The 15,766-nt window shown below is 44.7% G+C and overlaps 1 protein-coding gene across 13 annotated transcripts in view; it reads left to right on the top strand.

Moving 5' to 3' along the window:
- The first annotated feature begins 1,927 nt into the window (after positions 1–1,927).
- POSTN (periostin) overlaps positions 1,928–15,766 on the top strand; it is a 53,991-nt gene continuing 40,152 nt past the window's right edge. For all 13 annotated transcript variants that reach the window (XM_035140695.2, XM_035140694.2, XM_035140692.2 and 10 more), the window contains exons 1-6: positions 1,928–2,109; positions 5,663–5,761; positions 9,382–9,446; positions 11,395–11,552; positions 14,069–14,233; positions 15,097–15,243. In XM_035140695.2, the coding sequence (XP_034996586.1) occupies positions 1,985–2,109; positions 5,663–5,761; positions 9,382–9,446; positions 11,395–11,552; positions 14,069–14,233; positions 15,097–15,243 (759 nt within the window). In that variant the 5' untranslated portion in view covers positions 1,928–1,984. The remainder of the gene's footprint in view (positions 2,110–5,662; positions 5,762–9,381; positions 9,447–11,394; positions 11,553–14,068; positions 14,234–15,096; positions 15,244–15,766) is intronic.

The following is a 15,766-nucleotide window of genomic DNA, read 5'->3' as shown; positions in this document are numbered from 1 at the left end:
GCTTTATGGACAGGTTGCTCATGAGTAGGACATACAGTATTAATATATAGACAAGAGCAGGGCCAGGCCGTTAGCCACCTGTCCGGTCTTTTTTTACAACTGTGTGTTGAGTGCAGTTGTCTGGATCATCCCTATTTGTGCAAAGCTGCTACACTCGAGGAGATGGGGTTTTTTGCAGTAGAACTTGTTAGGAATAAATCCTACTCGCGAGTTACAGTCAAATAAGGTATGTATTCTGGTAAGACCTACAGTCTTGAACAGAACAAATGAATACAAACAGGAAATAGCTTCAAGTTCACTAGAGTATATATAGTTTAAAGTGTTACAACTTAGAAAATAATAGTAAAGCCCTAAACGGCCTCGGTCCTGTATACCTGAAGGAGCGTCTCCACCCCCATCGTTCAGCCCGGACACTGAGGTCCAGCACCGAGGGCCTTCTGGCGGTTCCCTCACTACGAGAAGCAAAGTTACAGGGAACCAGGCAGAGGGCCTTCTCGGTAGTGGCGCCCGCCCTGTGGAATGCCCTCCCATCAGAGGTCAGAGATATAAACAACTACCTGACATTTAGAAAATACATAAAGGCAGCACTGTTTAGGGAAATTTTTAAATCTGTGATATTTTGATGTATTTTAATGTGTGTTGGAATCCGCCCAGAGTGGCGGCGGCGGGGGGGGGACCCGGCCAGATGGGCAGGGTATAAGTCATAAATTATTATTATTATATCATTAGTAGTACATTACAGTGTAAAGACCCAAAAGCTATCAACTAATAATACACTCGAGGAGGCATTAGTGTGTTGGCTTTCCTATACAGAAGACACACTATTGACACCCGGTTGTAAACAGGTCAAGGAGAAGGCTAGTTTGAATCTTCTCCATGCTGATTTCCCACGAGCCGAAATATATGATTCCCTTCCATAGCTGCCAAGTTTTCCCTTTTCTTGCGAGGAATCCTATTCAGCATAATGGAAAATCCCTTAAAAAAAGGGATAACTTGGCAGCTATGTTCCCTTCCTGTGGTCTGAAGCATTACACACCCGCATAAACTGTATTGCTTCTGTCAAGTGTTTAAGAGCAATTTCTCTGAGTATGCAGGCAGCACATAACATAAACCTTACAAACCAGGGTTGTGTTTATGCCTTGCTGGGAACAAGGATGAAGGCACATTTCTTCTCCTAAACAGCTGAGAAGGGGCCAGACATTTTCCCGAAGCTACTGCCATGTATGTTCTAGTTGAGATTCCTGCATTCCAGGGGGTTGGACTAGATGACCCTTGGTGCACCTTCCAGCTCTACAGTTCTATGACGCTATGATTCTATTTCTTCAGACTGCAGGTGGGTGGAGGTCTGCAAAAACAATTGTGCTCATACGAAACAAGTCCAGAAGAAGAAGCTTGGCAAGGAAGGGGGAACAAAACCTTTCCCTGATATCAAGTTTTCAGAGTGCAGACAATTTGTGTGTGTGTGTGTGTACGTTCCCTCATGTGAAATCCCCAAGCAGGGGGAGTTTTACCTTTTATCTACTGTTGAGGAGAACTTGGCCCAGGGCCTTTTTGAGTGAAAAACTGGACTAACTCGACATATTCCAATTAAATCCTAAGGGTGTTGTCATAAATAATAATCTTACATCTACAACACATGGATAATTTAATACAGTTGATCTGACTGCTTTAAATATTCACCGAAGAGGGCTGGGGAACAAGTCTGTGATAAACTATGCATTATATACCTATACTCTTACAGTACAGACGGCCGAGGGAATTGGCGGGGGGGGGGGACGACAAGCGCTGATATTGAATGTTTTTTAGTTTCCACTTTCATACTGGGCTCGTCAGATGTCCCTGTTTCTTAGAGGGTGGATCCAAGTCTCAGGTTGATCCATTTCCCCTCCCACTGTGCTGTAGCATGTATATAAACGTTGAGCTCTCTGGAGCCTATTGCCAGTTCTCTTCTCAGACTAGTCAGGAGCAACACAGAGACAAAAGGATGGAGTTCCTCTGGGTTGCCAGAGTCACCGTTTGCTTTCTGTCCGTTTTCCATACGGCAGAATCTTCCACTGCTCATTACGACAAGATTTTAACCCACAGTCGAATCAGGGCACGTGATCAAGGGTAAGTCTGCATTTCGTCCTCCTAAAATCCATCACTGGGGTCGCAAATTTATTGCTCGGCCAAAAGTGGAGGGATCCAAAAAGGGGTGCGCCTTAAGGATAAAATTTGGCGGAGTAATATTTGTAAGAAGCATAGATATATACACTGGAAGGTTGAAGGTTGCTAACCGAATAAATTAGCTGGCTGTTGAGCAGAAACTGAAAACAATCATCAAGTTTATGTACAATATAAAACATGTACATAAAACAGGACATTTCAGGAGGGTTAAACTGTGCCAGAGCTCATCAGAGCTCAGTTTAGATATCTGTTTTCCAAGGGCTCAACTCTGGAATAGATTACGCCTCTGCCCCCCAAGCAGATTCAGAGCACATTTCGCTAAGTAATCAAGAACCCACATTCATCAGGGATTGCAGAAAAAGACTGTCGGGTCAGAGGGCACAAAAATGTGAGCCCTGGAACCTCTTTTTGAGAAATGAAGAACTCCATTTCAGATTTACTCAACCAGTCACCCTTTTTGGTGTAGCCCAGACTAGATAACTGTTGCCAATTAATTGCAATAGTATGATACAGTATCGCTGTGTGTGTGTGTGTGTGTGTGTGTGTGTGTGTGTGTGTGTGTGTGTGTGAAACAAGCAATTTCTTGATTCACTTTTAACCTCTGAATGTGATAAACATGACTGAATGTTTATGAGCTATTCTGCCTAATTAAAATGGTATGTTAAAATAATCTAGTTCCTTGTGGACAAACAGCAATTGCTTATATAGATGGAAATGTTAAGGATGGAAAGGCTCGTAATACTTTTTTAAAAAATCAAATGAAACCTAATCTAAAACAAAGCTCTGCCATCCCATAGTTAGCTTCCACATGAAGTTTGAAGGTGGAAGTTTCGCACACAGCAGAATGCACAAGCAAACCCCATCGGAATGAATGGTGCCGAATCTTGCACAGCTATGCTTCATTTCGCTGGAGCTTCTGAAGACATTTCCTTTTTTCAAATCAAAAGGGTTCATTATTAATATTCAAAAGGGTGGGTTGCTTCGCTCCCTTTTTCCTCATTTGGTGAAGGGATTGTTTATTTAGCTGCTCTTGTGCTATTCCAAACAGTGGCAACCAAAATAAACGATTGTATGATGGAAGATGAGAGTTTCCCTTGGGTCAGCAAAGGAAACAAAATGTTTGCCTTACTCCATTATCGCCCCCTGCCCCACAACTGCAAATTAAGCTTTGCAGCTGTGAGATGACACCAAACAGGAGGGAAGTGTGATGAACTTGCCAGTGAAAGAGAACAACAATTCTATCATATTACCTTCCTCTCTCTGAAGGAAAAGAAAAAAATCTCTTGGGAACTGATAAGATTTGGCTATAAAAACAACAACAGCATTAAATTTCCTGAATTGAAATTCAGAGGTGGCTGTTTGAAATATCATTTGGTCTATGGCACAGCATGTTCTATATCAACTGGTGGGTCGGGATCTACTAGCGGCCTGATCCAAGTTGGGTCGTAAGAAGAGCACTATGTTGAAAGATTCAGAAATTGCATGTTTTGGTTAAAATTGGGTCCTTGGTCTGAGAAGGTGGGAGATACCTGGTCTAGATGGACCCTCACCATAAAATTCCTACTGTGCCTACTTGCGGATGGGGAAATCCTATTGTCCATCTCTAGCCTTGGCTATTCAAGTGTGAAGGTGGGGGGGGGATAGAAATGAAGTAGGGAAACCATTGGAAAGCAGGAGGAATTCCAAACAAGGTAGAGACTAAAATGTGAACAAACTCTTGGGGAGGGGGGAGGACACCAAGCCAGTGGACATTTCAAGTGAAGCTGTCAAATGTGGTTCGATTCGAACTCTGAGTCTCCTGATCATTTTTCAGTATGAAATGTTGTAAGCCTTGTCTGTGCAAGTAAACTTTTACACACTTTGGGGGGGGGATTTATCAAATGAGTCCCCTGAGATTGACTTGGGGGGGGGGCATGTGGGAGAATCTCCAGAGAACAGTGTGCCATGGAAATAGAGGAGGAGAGACCGTTCCATCTGGCAAGCTGCAATGTTTGTGCTGGCCGGACGTTCACCACAGCCCAGCGTTGAATTCCACCCAATATTTCACTTGCCTGAACTCTCATGAACTTTAATCAAGCTACCATATCGGAAAGAGACTCCAGCCAATTTTTGCTTTTTAAGATGAACGCATTAGGCACCATAAGAACTTCTTACCTGAGATAATTTCATTAAAGATTTTTGTGTGTGTTACAAAACAAACAGATAAACAGGGAAAGGTACATCTATTGTCCCCACTTTCCATTCGTCGTCTTTTTCACTGTTCGTTTACATATAGTGAAGGACAATTTTCATCATAGACATTTTGCAATTGGGAGAAAAGGGACAGGGGAGTAAGGCAGGAGAGACATGGGGGTATTGCTCATTTGTTCTATTGCCTATTATTAGTGCAGGGATTTGTGTCAGCATCATGTGGATAGGTCCATTGTATTTATTTATTTGTTTTTATTGATAATGTGAGAGATTCATGGGTCCCAAGCTTGATTGGTTGTGTTCAGTGTGGTTAGTTTGTATGGGGGGGGGGCAGTGTTAGGTTGTTGGGTCAGTTAGCCATATTGATTTGTATGCTGTTGCAGGGGGGATACAGGGTCATTGTCGTGTTGTCCGTGTGATAAAGGAAAATCATATTGCAGCGAAGGCAGGGTTGCCATATTTCAAATAGGGGGGGGGATGAAGTTTGTGTGCTATTTTTAAGGGAAATCGCCAAAAATACTACATTGCCCACATCGGTTGCCATACGTCCGGATTTCGCCGGACATTTCTAGCAATTTCTGCCTGGACACTGCTTCCGACTGCAGTATTCTGGATATGTCCAGGGAATTCCAGGTGTATGGCCACCCTAAGTGAAGGTGACCTCCTTTGTTTGTCCGCGTTCGAATTGGTTGGCTAACTTCTGGGCACCGCAGTTCAAAAAGGATACTGACAAGCTGGAACGTGTCCAGAAGAGGGCAACCAAAATGGTCAAAGGCCTGGAAACAATGCCTTATGAGGAACGGCTTAGGGAGCTGGGCATGTTTAGCCTGGAGAAGAGAAGGTTAAGGGGTGATATGATAGCCATGTTCAAATATATAAAAGGATGTTATACAGAGGAGGGAGAAAGGTTGTTTTCTGCTGCTCCAGAGAATTGGACACGGAGCAATGGATTCAAACTACAAGAAAGAAGATTCCACCTAAACATTAGGAAGAACTGCCTGACAATAAGAGCTGTTTGGCAGTGAAATTTGCTGCCAAGGAGTGTGGTGGAGTCTCCTTCTTTGGAGGTCTTTAAGCAGAGGCTTGACAGGCATATGTCAAGAATGCTTTGATGGTGTTTCCTGCTTGGCAGGGGGTTGGACTGGATGGCCCTTGCGGTCTCTTCCAACTCTATGATTCTACGATTCTCTAGCAGTCATTTACCTAGAAATATGGTAAATAGACACTGGAAGGATCTGTCTGGAGTGAAAGATAGAAGTGGGGAACCATGAGGACTTCTTAACTTTTGCTTCTTTCTCTCTCCCAGCCCAAATGTCTGTGCTCTCCAACAAGTTGTGGGCACCAACAAGAAATACTTCAGCACGTGCAGGAATTGGTACCAGGGAGCCATCTGTGGCAAGAAAGCGTAAGTCCTGCGCCTTTCATGACTATTAAACCTAGGTGACCCAACCTGTGACATAAGCTTCTCAGGCAACAAGGACATGTGGCAACACTGGGAGTGGGAGCAAGAAACCACGTGCGCCTCACTCTGGCCTAGAATCCACACTCTGGTACTCGGTAGGCTGGAGGAAAAATTATACGAAGGCAGGGACTTCACATATACAACGCTAGACTTAACAAAGCACAGAATCACCGAAGAGAACTACACAAACATATTTCATTTGCCGTTTTTATAGAGGTCGCAGAAGCAAGCACCAAATGGGCTTCTTAATGATTATTTCTAGCATATTTCTTGCTGCTATTTCATCAGCAATAGCAATCCCAGGGGGGAAGACAATCGCAGCTCAGTGGAAGTATGGCTGTGATGCAATGGAGCACTGTCTGTACTTGAGGAAAGGCGACTAGTGATAGGTTTTCCACGTGGCTGCCAAATTTGTCACATGTGTAAGGGAGGGAAATATCGGACCAGAAAACCATCGGCGTCTGCGATGTGAACTTTGAGGAGGTGATGCAAGGGGAAAAGTGTGCAATAGAGTTCTAAGCCGAGCGGTCCAAACCCCTCTCCCGTACACGGGGTGGGGTTTGCAGCGAACACAATATCCCACTTTCTCTTCCCCAGTGCCTGCCTACTTGTACGGGAGAACAGGATGAGGCGAGAAGGAATTCCTAGCTTGCTTAGTCAGGACAAAGCAGGGTTAAGCTTTAAGCCCTCTCAAACGCCCTTCTCCTTTCGAAAGGAGGAGATGGATGGATGCTGCTTGGCTTCAGAGCCTTTCCCAGGTTCAGACAGGCTTAAATGTGTTTGGCTTAGGGTTCATGTTTGTGTGCTTACTAGGTGCCGCAAACTGAATCAAACAGAAAAAGAGATGTTTTCCTCCCCGCAAGGACGTTGGCAAAGACTGAGGTTCCATCTATCTCCTGGAACTCTTTCTTTCCCCGCACTTCTCAGATATGTGACGCATCAGTTTTCTAGATGCACTGAGCCGTGAGGGAACATATGGCTTTGCATATTCAAAGGCAATGCCTGGCTAGACATGAATCCCTCGAGCTTCCCAGAGGAAGTGTGCGCTATGTGTTTAAAGGAACATGATAATCGAAAATACACTCGTATAACGTTTTACTTGCAGCCATTACAGTTTGGCAAAATTCATGGCGCATCTGTATCAAATTTGTGTTAACCTAAGTCTCTCTCCCCCCCTTTATTTTACTGGATCTGTTGTAGAATACTGCATGGGGTGAGGGGGTGGCTTACATTTCTGCCTCTCTCTTTTCTTTTTTTAATGGAAGGGGAATCAAAGCTGTAGGAGTTTGGCCACTCTCCTGTAGCTCCCAAGGCAAATTTTGTGTGGACAGGCGGAGACTCCCCCAACATAGCTGCCAAGTCTCCCGTTTTCCCTGGGAAATCCCCATTTTTCCAGCTGTTCCTAGCTGAAAAAATGGATTTTTTTTCCTGGTTTATTCTGACGCGGTGGCCATTTTGGAACTGGGAGGAGCATGCTCAGAAGCGACTTTTGAGGCTGCTCTGCCCAGTTCCAAAATGGCTGCAGTGCGACTTCTGGCATGGCGGCCATTTTGGAACTGGGCCTCCAGGTATCCAGCCTTGGGGGGGGGCGATGCCAGGCAATACGGCTAGGGGCCATGTGGGATCAGGGGTGCTGCGCACGCCCACACAAAGTACGCCCCCCCCATTTGATGTGGGGAGCGGTCATTGTTAAGACATTGAATTGGAAAATGCATACCAGTTGTCTCATCAATCATGAAAACTGCCATTTTGTTTTATAAGTATTTGGTACGTAAGTTTAGGAAGGAAGTTTAAAATACCTTTCTGTTGCATCCATGAGCCCTTTGAAAAGACCTAGAGCCCAAAGTGGCCAGTCTTATAGGTGAATTACATACCTGCATTTTGCTTCTGCTGTGGCTAAGGCACTGCCAAGTTGACCAGGCTTCACATACCTGGCCCAAAAGGGCCTTTACAATGTGTTCTTGTTCTTTTCCTGTATTGTGCAACTGACAGTTTGTTTCCAGGGATTGTTTCAGTTGTGTATCTCCCTCTTTGAGTACAAACTCATCCAAGAGAGGTTAAGCTAAGGCTGGGCCACCAATAGTAAACTAGTTTTACTGAGTCTCCTAATAAGTCATAAACTAGTATTTCATGCTCAATCAAATAGTAAAGGTAAAGGGACCCCTGACCATTAGTTCCAGTCGTGACCGACTCTGGGGTTGTGCGCTCATCTCACATTATTGGCTGAGGGAGCCGGCGTATAGCTTCCAGGTCATGTGGCCAGCATGACAAAGCCGCTTCTGGCAAACCAGAGCAGCACATGGAAATGCCGTTTACCTCCCCGCTGTAGCGGTTCCTATTTATCTACTTGCACTTTGATGTGCTTTCGAGCTGCTAGGTTGGAAGGAGCTGGGACCAAGCAACGGGCGCTCACCCCGTCACAGGGATTCGAACCGCCGACCTTCTGATCAGCAAGCCCTAGGCTCAGTGGTTTAACCCACAGCGCCACCTGGGTCCTGCTCAATCAAATATATGTAGCCTATATCTTCATACAGAAAGGGTACAACTGTAGCCAGAACATTTTCTTCTTGAAGTTGTTTAATACGTTCATCGCAACCAGAATTGCCTTAACCCTATACCCCACCTTTCCCCCTTGACAAGGACTCAAGGCGATTAACAATTTTTTAAAAAGAACACTTTAAAACATAAAAAAATAATATAATTAAAACTACTATGCAGGTAATTACAGTAAAAATTACAAGAAAAACAGCATGGCACTAGCCCTTTCGTTAAAAGCAGTCAGCTCCCCAAAGCCTGTCAGAAGAAAACAACCTTCACCTGCTGGCAGAACAACAAGGAGGGGTCCAGACAAGCTTCTCAAGGTTCCAAAGTTGCCGGGGAGGAGCCACCAGAGAGAAGGCCCTGTCCTTCATCTCTACTTAGTGTGTCTATGAGGGCAGTGGGAATGAGAGAAGGGCTCCTACGAAGACCTCAGAACCTAGGCAGGGCTTTATAGGTTCATAACCAGCACTTCGAATTGTGCCGGGAAACAGACCGGTAGTCAGTGGATCTGTTGTAGCAAGGAAGCTTTCTTCTCTTAAGCTATGTACACCAAGTGGCTACGGGGCAGAGAGGGGACCAGTGGAGGGTTGTTGCCTATTTGGGGTGTCTTGGTTTTTGTTCCTAACATGTTATGACTAGTAGATGAACCTAAATGTTTGTATAGGTAACACTATCCTTTACCTGTGGTCCCTGTTCTCAAAAAACTCACAAAAAATCCCATAAATGATGTTTTTTAAACAAAAACAAAAAAAAAACACCCAAGCATGGTTTTATTGCAAACCAATCTGGCATTCAGCAACAAAAACGCCAGGTCAAACACAGCAGACAAATCTCCAGCAATTCTTTTGTACAGTATTGTGCATTTTATTGCATTGCATATTTTTTAAAAATATTTTTTTATAAGTAACTTTGTGTTTTTTCCGGTAAAAAGTAGAAATCATAATGATGAAGCCAGTTTAACAAGTCAACAGCTGGGGAAATAAAATGGTGATATATTGCTATATTGTGTTGATGTCTTGTAGAACTGTCTTGTATGAATGCTGCCCTGGTTATATGAAGATGGAAGGTGAACGAGGATGCCCTGCAGGTAATGTTGGAGAACATGAGCTTATATTTTGCTTACTTTTTCTCCCAAAAGAAGGGAGCAGGTGGGGATACGAGGTAGCTTGTGGGAGATCAATGTTATGTTTTGAAGCATTGTTTTAGGGAAGAGTCACACGTTAAAACCAGGCCTCGTTTTTTAAGGACACAAGAGGGATCTGTTCATGTGAGTGGCATGATACGTAAATGAGGAACTGAAGGAATATTGTGCAGAATGGTCGCCGCTCACCTGGTCCCGGGGTGGGCGGCAGTTGCGAATTGTTGCCATCACCCACCCACCCTAGCTCCCTGGGGCAAAACGCTCTCTCATGTCATTCAACCGTTGGGGAATTTCCATGGCCAGCTGCAAGGCATAGTGGGAAAGCTCGCCATCCTCAAATTTAAACAGCCCAATCATGGGCAGGTTGGGGGGGGGCAGAGTCTGGGTGGCAGACCGGAATGGAGAAGTCTTCACTCTGGTCTGCCACCTGGAGCTATAAGCTGTCGTGATTTATGACGTAACCAGCAATTAAAGTTCACTTGGGACAATCTGTCAGCAGCTCCTGGCTGGTTGCCCAGAGAAGTATAAAGACAAGGAAAAGTTTCTTACCGTCCTTTTTTATTTCAATATTTTCAGAGAGAGGCTATAGAACCCAGCCTCTTGGATAATGGCGTTGTCCCAAGTGACTCTCCACCCTCCCCCTTCTCTTCCACTTCCTCATCCGTCTCTTCTATGGGTGCTGCTACATGTCCTTCGTCTTTGAGCTCTTTGCTCTCCTACTTTTAAGGCTCACCGGGTTCTGGGAGATGGAGGGTCTGGAATGCTTTCTAATGATGTGTCAGCTGGATGTTGTTCTGGCTCTCGCACAATTTCCCAGCTTTTCCCCCTCATCTGCCTCTGAGCTGCTACCTCCCTCAAACCCCTGTTGTAAATCTATACCAGGCATCCCCAAACTGCGGCCCTCCAGATGTTTTGGCCTACAACTCCCATGATCCCTAGCTAACAGGACCAGTGGTTGGGGAAGATGGGAATTGTAGTCCAAAACATCCGGAGGGCCGAAGTTTGGGAATGCCTGATCTATACTGTCTTCCTCTTCCTCCTCCCTGGAAGAGTCAAGCTGGGGAGGCGGTCTCCATCATTCCTCCTCTGTCCAGTCCCTGTCATAGAGTTGCCGCTGTTGTCTTTCATCTGGAGTCCACAACACAGGGGTTAGTTGATTTAGTGTCAGTCCCTGTCATAAGCTGGCTGATCCCTGAGTATGGTAACTACATTTTTCATACCCTTGAGTGGACCATTTGTGTGTGCATCACCTAACTACGCTATTTTCAGTAGCGTCCTTGGAGAAAGCGCACAAATTCCTAAGCAACCTGAAATGGGGGATTGCCTTCCTTTGAACATCTGCTTCGCTATGTGGTTTGGGTCATAGCTGCCAAGTCTCCCGTATTCCCTGGGAAACCCCCATTTTTCCAGCTGTCCCCAGCCGAAAAAAACGGATTTTTTTGTTGTTTCCCGGTTTATTCTGGCATGGCGGCCATTTTGGAACTGGGCGGAGCATGCTCAGAAGCGGCTTTTGATGCTGCTTTGCCCAGTTCCAAAATGGCTGCAGCGTGACTTCTGGTGCGACGGCCATTTTGGAACAGGGCAGAGCAGCATCAAAAGTAGCTTCTGAGCATGCTCCGCCCAGTTCCAAAATGGCGGCAGCGCTACTTCCGGTCTGCTACTTCCAGTCCAGTCCCTTATTTCTCAGGCCGGAACTTGGCAGCTATGGTTTGGGTACCGCTGCACCCTAAGTCAAATCGTGAGCTAAACCTGGGGCCCTGAAGCAAGCAGTATTTAATTCAGCAGATCCCGTTAATTATTTCCACCAGATGACGTGGCACCAGATGGGGTGAGGGGAGGAGGACAACCCGTTGTAAACAGAAAGTACAGTGTGCTTGTTTCTTGTCTTTGGCAGTTGCCCCCATAGATCATGTCTATGGTACTTTGGGCATTGTGGGAGCGACCTCCACGCAACGCTACTCTGACATGTCAAAACTGAGAGAAGAGATTGAAGGACCTGGCTCCTATACAATGTTTGCACCAAGCAATGAAGCCTGGGATGCTTTGGATCGTGTACGTATTTCAGAATGGATTTTTTTTAAAAAAACGTTTTAAGTGCTTTTGGATCTATGGATATATAAATCCAAGTTACACAAATAAATTATTGGTGGGGGAAAATAGAAGAGTTTGGATTTGGATTTGATATCCCGCTTTATCACTACCCGAAGGAGTCTCAAAGCGGCTAACAATCTCCTTTCCCTTCCTCCCCCACAACAAACGCTCTGTTACAAAGAAGTGTGACTAGCCCAAGGTCACCCAGCAGCTGCATGTGGAGGAGCAGAGACACGAACCCGGTTCCCCAGATTATGAGTCTACCGCTCTTAACCACTACACCACACTGGCTCAGAAATAGTAACACTCAGCTGCTGAACATAAATTTAAGAAAAAACTACCCAGTTAAAGTACACCAGAGTTTAGTGTTGCAGGTGTGTAGGGCGGAACTGGGGAATTGTTCTGTCCAGAAGCCAAACTGCTAGATAGACCAGTTGCCTTAGCACGATGTTGAATACCTCCCGTGTGGTCTTGTTCATCTCACATTGCCCAGTGGCAGAGGAAGCAGCAGCAACACCACTTTGGCTCCCAGCATAGCTGCCAAGTCTCCCGTTTTCCCCGGGAAATCCCCATTTTTGCAGCTGTTCCTAGCTGAAAAAACAGATTTTTTTTGTTTTTCCCCGGTTTATTCTAGCGCGGCGGCCATTTTGGAACTGGGCGGAGCATGCTCAGAAGCTACTTTTGTTTTTTTTAAAATACATTTTATTCCAATTTTCCAAATTCAACAAATTAACAAAACCAATCTTTTATACAAAATCTTATATTCACATCTTTTACCTTGCTCCGCCGAGCTATGACTTCCCCCCCTCCCTTCATGCGGGTTTCTTGTTAATTCCTTTTTTTGCAGTTCCTTTTTTAACATATTGGTCAATTCGTAAGGTTTATTTTAATCCTGCGAGAGTTTTTAATGATCTACAGTTTTTCTCCATATAGTCCACATATTTACTCCAGTCCTTTTGAAACCTTGTCTCCCCCTGGTCACGAATCTTGCATGTCAATCTAGCAAGTTCAGCATAGTCCATCATTTTTATCTGCCACTCCACAATTGTAGGTAATTCCTGTAATTTCCATTTTTGGGCTAACAAAGTCCTAGCCGCGGTTGTTGCATACATAAACAGTGTTTGATCTTCTTTTCTAATCTCTCCTCCTATTATTCCTAACAAAAATGCTTCTGGTTTTTTTGGAAAGGTATATCTAAACATCTTTTTCAATTCATTATATAAACTTTCCCAAAATCTTTTAACTTTTTCGCATGTCCACCACATATGATAAAATTCACCATCTTTCTCTTTACATTTCCAGCAGCTTTTATCACTCATTCTATACATTTTAGCTAACTTAACTGGAGTTAAATACCATCTGTACATCATCTTATATACATTTTCTTTCAAGGCAGTACATGCTGTAAATCTTAAAGTTTGATTCCATAGTTTCAACCACACATCATATTCAATATTATGCCCCAAATCTTTTGCCCATGTGCTCAGAAGCTACTTTTGATGCTGCTCTGCCCAGTTCCAAAATGGCTGCAGTGCGACTTCTGGCGTGGTGGCCATTTTGGAACTGGGCAAAGCAGCATCAAAAGTCACTTCTGAGCATGCTCCGCCCAGTTCCAAAATGGCGGCAGCGCTACTTCCGGTCTGCTATTTCCGGCCCGGTCCCTTATTTCTCTGACAGCAACCTGGCAGGTATGGCTCCCAGGCCACCAAAGTAATACAGTCGTACTTTGGAAGTCGAACAGAATCTGTTCCGGAAGTCCGTTCGACTTCAAAAACGTTCAATAACCAAGGTGTGGCTTCCGATTGGCTGCAGGAAGCTCCTGCAGCCAATCAGAAGCCACAGAAGCTGCCATGGACGTTTGGGTTCCAAAGAATGTTCACAAGCTAGAACACTTGCTTCCGGGTTTGCGGCGTTCAGGAGCCAAAACATTCAACTCGCAAGGCGTTTGACTTCTGACGTACGTCTGTATATGTAAGAACCTGACCACAGGCTAAGATCAGGAAGTCAAAGATGAAGGCCACGGATAGGGCTTGATAGAACGTAAGAACGTTGGCTGGGTTGACAAATGGCAAGCAGTGCTGAAAATAGCCTTTTGATCCCAGAAGGGCTCTGCAAATTTAGTCGGGTTTGTGGAGCAGAATATGGTGGCTGCACAAATAGTGTGGAAGAATGTTTGTGGAATAGTGGGTAACCTGTAAGAAAAAACATAGGGGGATGTGAAAGAAGGCAAGATGACCAAGACTGCATGAATAAATGAATGTTGTAATTCATGGAGCAGCGGTACTTTCAAATGAGAGAAACTTAGAAGTTTAGCAGCTGGATGCTAAATGAAGTATTGCAGCTTGCCAAAGACAATATTAGCATGAGAAAAAAAACATTAGCATGGAGTATTTCACTTGTAGCAGAGTAATCTGGTGTATATCAGGCTGACCGGGATGGTGGCCATGGAAAGTCTCTAACTGAATCTCTTCCCCTAGGAAATCCACGAAGGCCTGATTGAAAATGTAAACATCGAACTGTACAATGCCCTCCATAACCATATGGTGAACAAGCGCATGTTGACAAAGGACCTCAGGAATGGCATGGATCTGGCGTCTATGTACGACAACCAAAAACTGCATATAAATCACTACCCCAATGGTGTAAGTCTTTTTATTATATAGTACCAGGAACTTTAGTCCCAGGAATAGAGAAGAGGACATTGCAATGTTGCATGTGATATTTATGTTATAAATGTGGCTCTAAACTTGGAAAGAGCTGTAAACTTCAACTTTCTAGATAGGATTTCATTTTTATAGGTAGCATGCTTCGCCACGGGGGGCGGAGAGCAGGTGCACTGCCCCCAGGGACGTGGCGCACGTTCTGGGGGCGGGGGGCGTCACACATTTTGGGGGCGGGGTGCGTGTTTGGGGGCAGGGCGGGCAACCGCGATGGCGCCCCTGGGATCACGCCACCCCTATCTTCCTACACCCCTGTTTATAGGTGTTGGGTGGGATCCAGAGGTGCAACACGATTCTATGTATGTTTACTCAGAAGTAAGTCCCAGTGGGGCATATGCCCAGGGTAAAGGATTGCAGCTTCAGTTAGTTGACCTAAGATCCTGCTGCAATCAAGTCAGACATGGCTATTTATTTATTCTAAAAGTTATATGTAATTTTTTTGATCTATGATTTCAAGGCAGTTTACAAAATCCAAAGATGTACCAAACAATCAGCAGGTTAAAAACAATGGCTACTAACACAGTGTTAAGTTTCGCTCTGTATGTTCACCTTTAAAAATGTAAAAACATTATTGCTACCAGATATAGGAAATGGAATGCATCTTGTACAAGTTTTATTGCAATGTGTGTTCTAGCTAGATTCTTTCCAGAATGTTTTATAGCAGACATCACACATCCCATAAAGGTGCTAGAAGAATAAAGAAATGTGTGACGCTTTCTTGATAATCTTCTGGTTGCCAGCAAGTTCTGTGCTTAATAATTTCTGGCATCATTCTTCAAATGCAGGTTGTTACAGTTAACTGCGCTAGAATTATCCATGGTAACCAAATTGCTACAAATGGTGTTGTACATGTCATTGACCGTGTGCTGACCCCTGTTGGAAATACCATTCAAGACTTCCTTGATGTGGAAGATGATCTTTCATCTCTCAGAGTAAGCTTTCCTTTGTAATTATGAATGTCCTTTAGCCTCGAGTTTCTGCATCCTGATTTTCTGCTCTCGGTGTCTTTCCCTTCTGGCTCCCATTCCATGGCCACGGCTGTTGTGCAAATCCTGTACAAATACTCCAATGGGAACTGTGCTATGGCAGCCTTAATCCCTGCGACGGGGTGAGCTCCCATTGCTCTGTCCCAGCTCCTGTCAACCTAGCAGTTCAAAAGCACACCAGTGCAAGTAGATAAATAGGTACTGCTGTGGCAGGAAGGTAAACGGCACTCGTAACTTACCTGGCAGTTCTCCATTGGCTTCAGGGCTTCTCCCACCCTGCCCTCCCTCAGTTAAGCCTTATTTCGCAGGTTAACCTCTTCTTCACAGGTACGCGTGTGCTGCTATGTTATGGTCGCTGTTGAAGGGCCGGAAAGGAATTTTCCTGCATTGGCAGGTTTTGCCTTCCCCGTAGCAAAATGTCACAACTTTGGCAGTTTCAGGCCTTGGGCGGAATCCTTTAGTCTATCTT

Source organism: Zootoca vivipara, chromosome 16 (assembly GCF_963506605.1).
Source record: "Zootoca vivipara chromosome 16, rZooViv1.1, whole genome shotgun sequence".
In the NCBI taxonomy this organism is placed as follows: Eukaryota; Metazoa; Chordata; class Lepidosauria; order Squamata; family Lacertidae; genus Zootoca; species Zootoca vivipara.
This window is presented reverse-complemented; position numbering and strand designations above follow the sequence as displayed.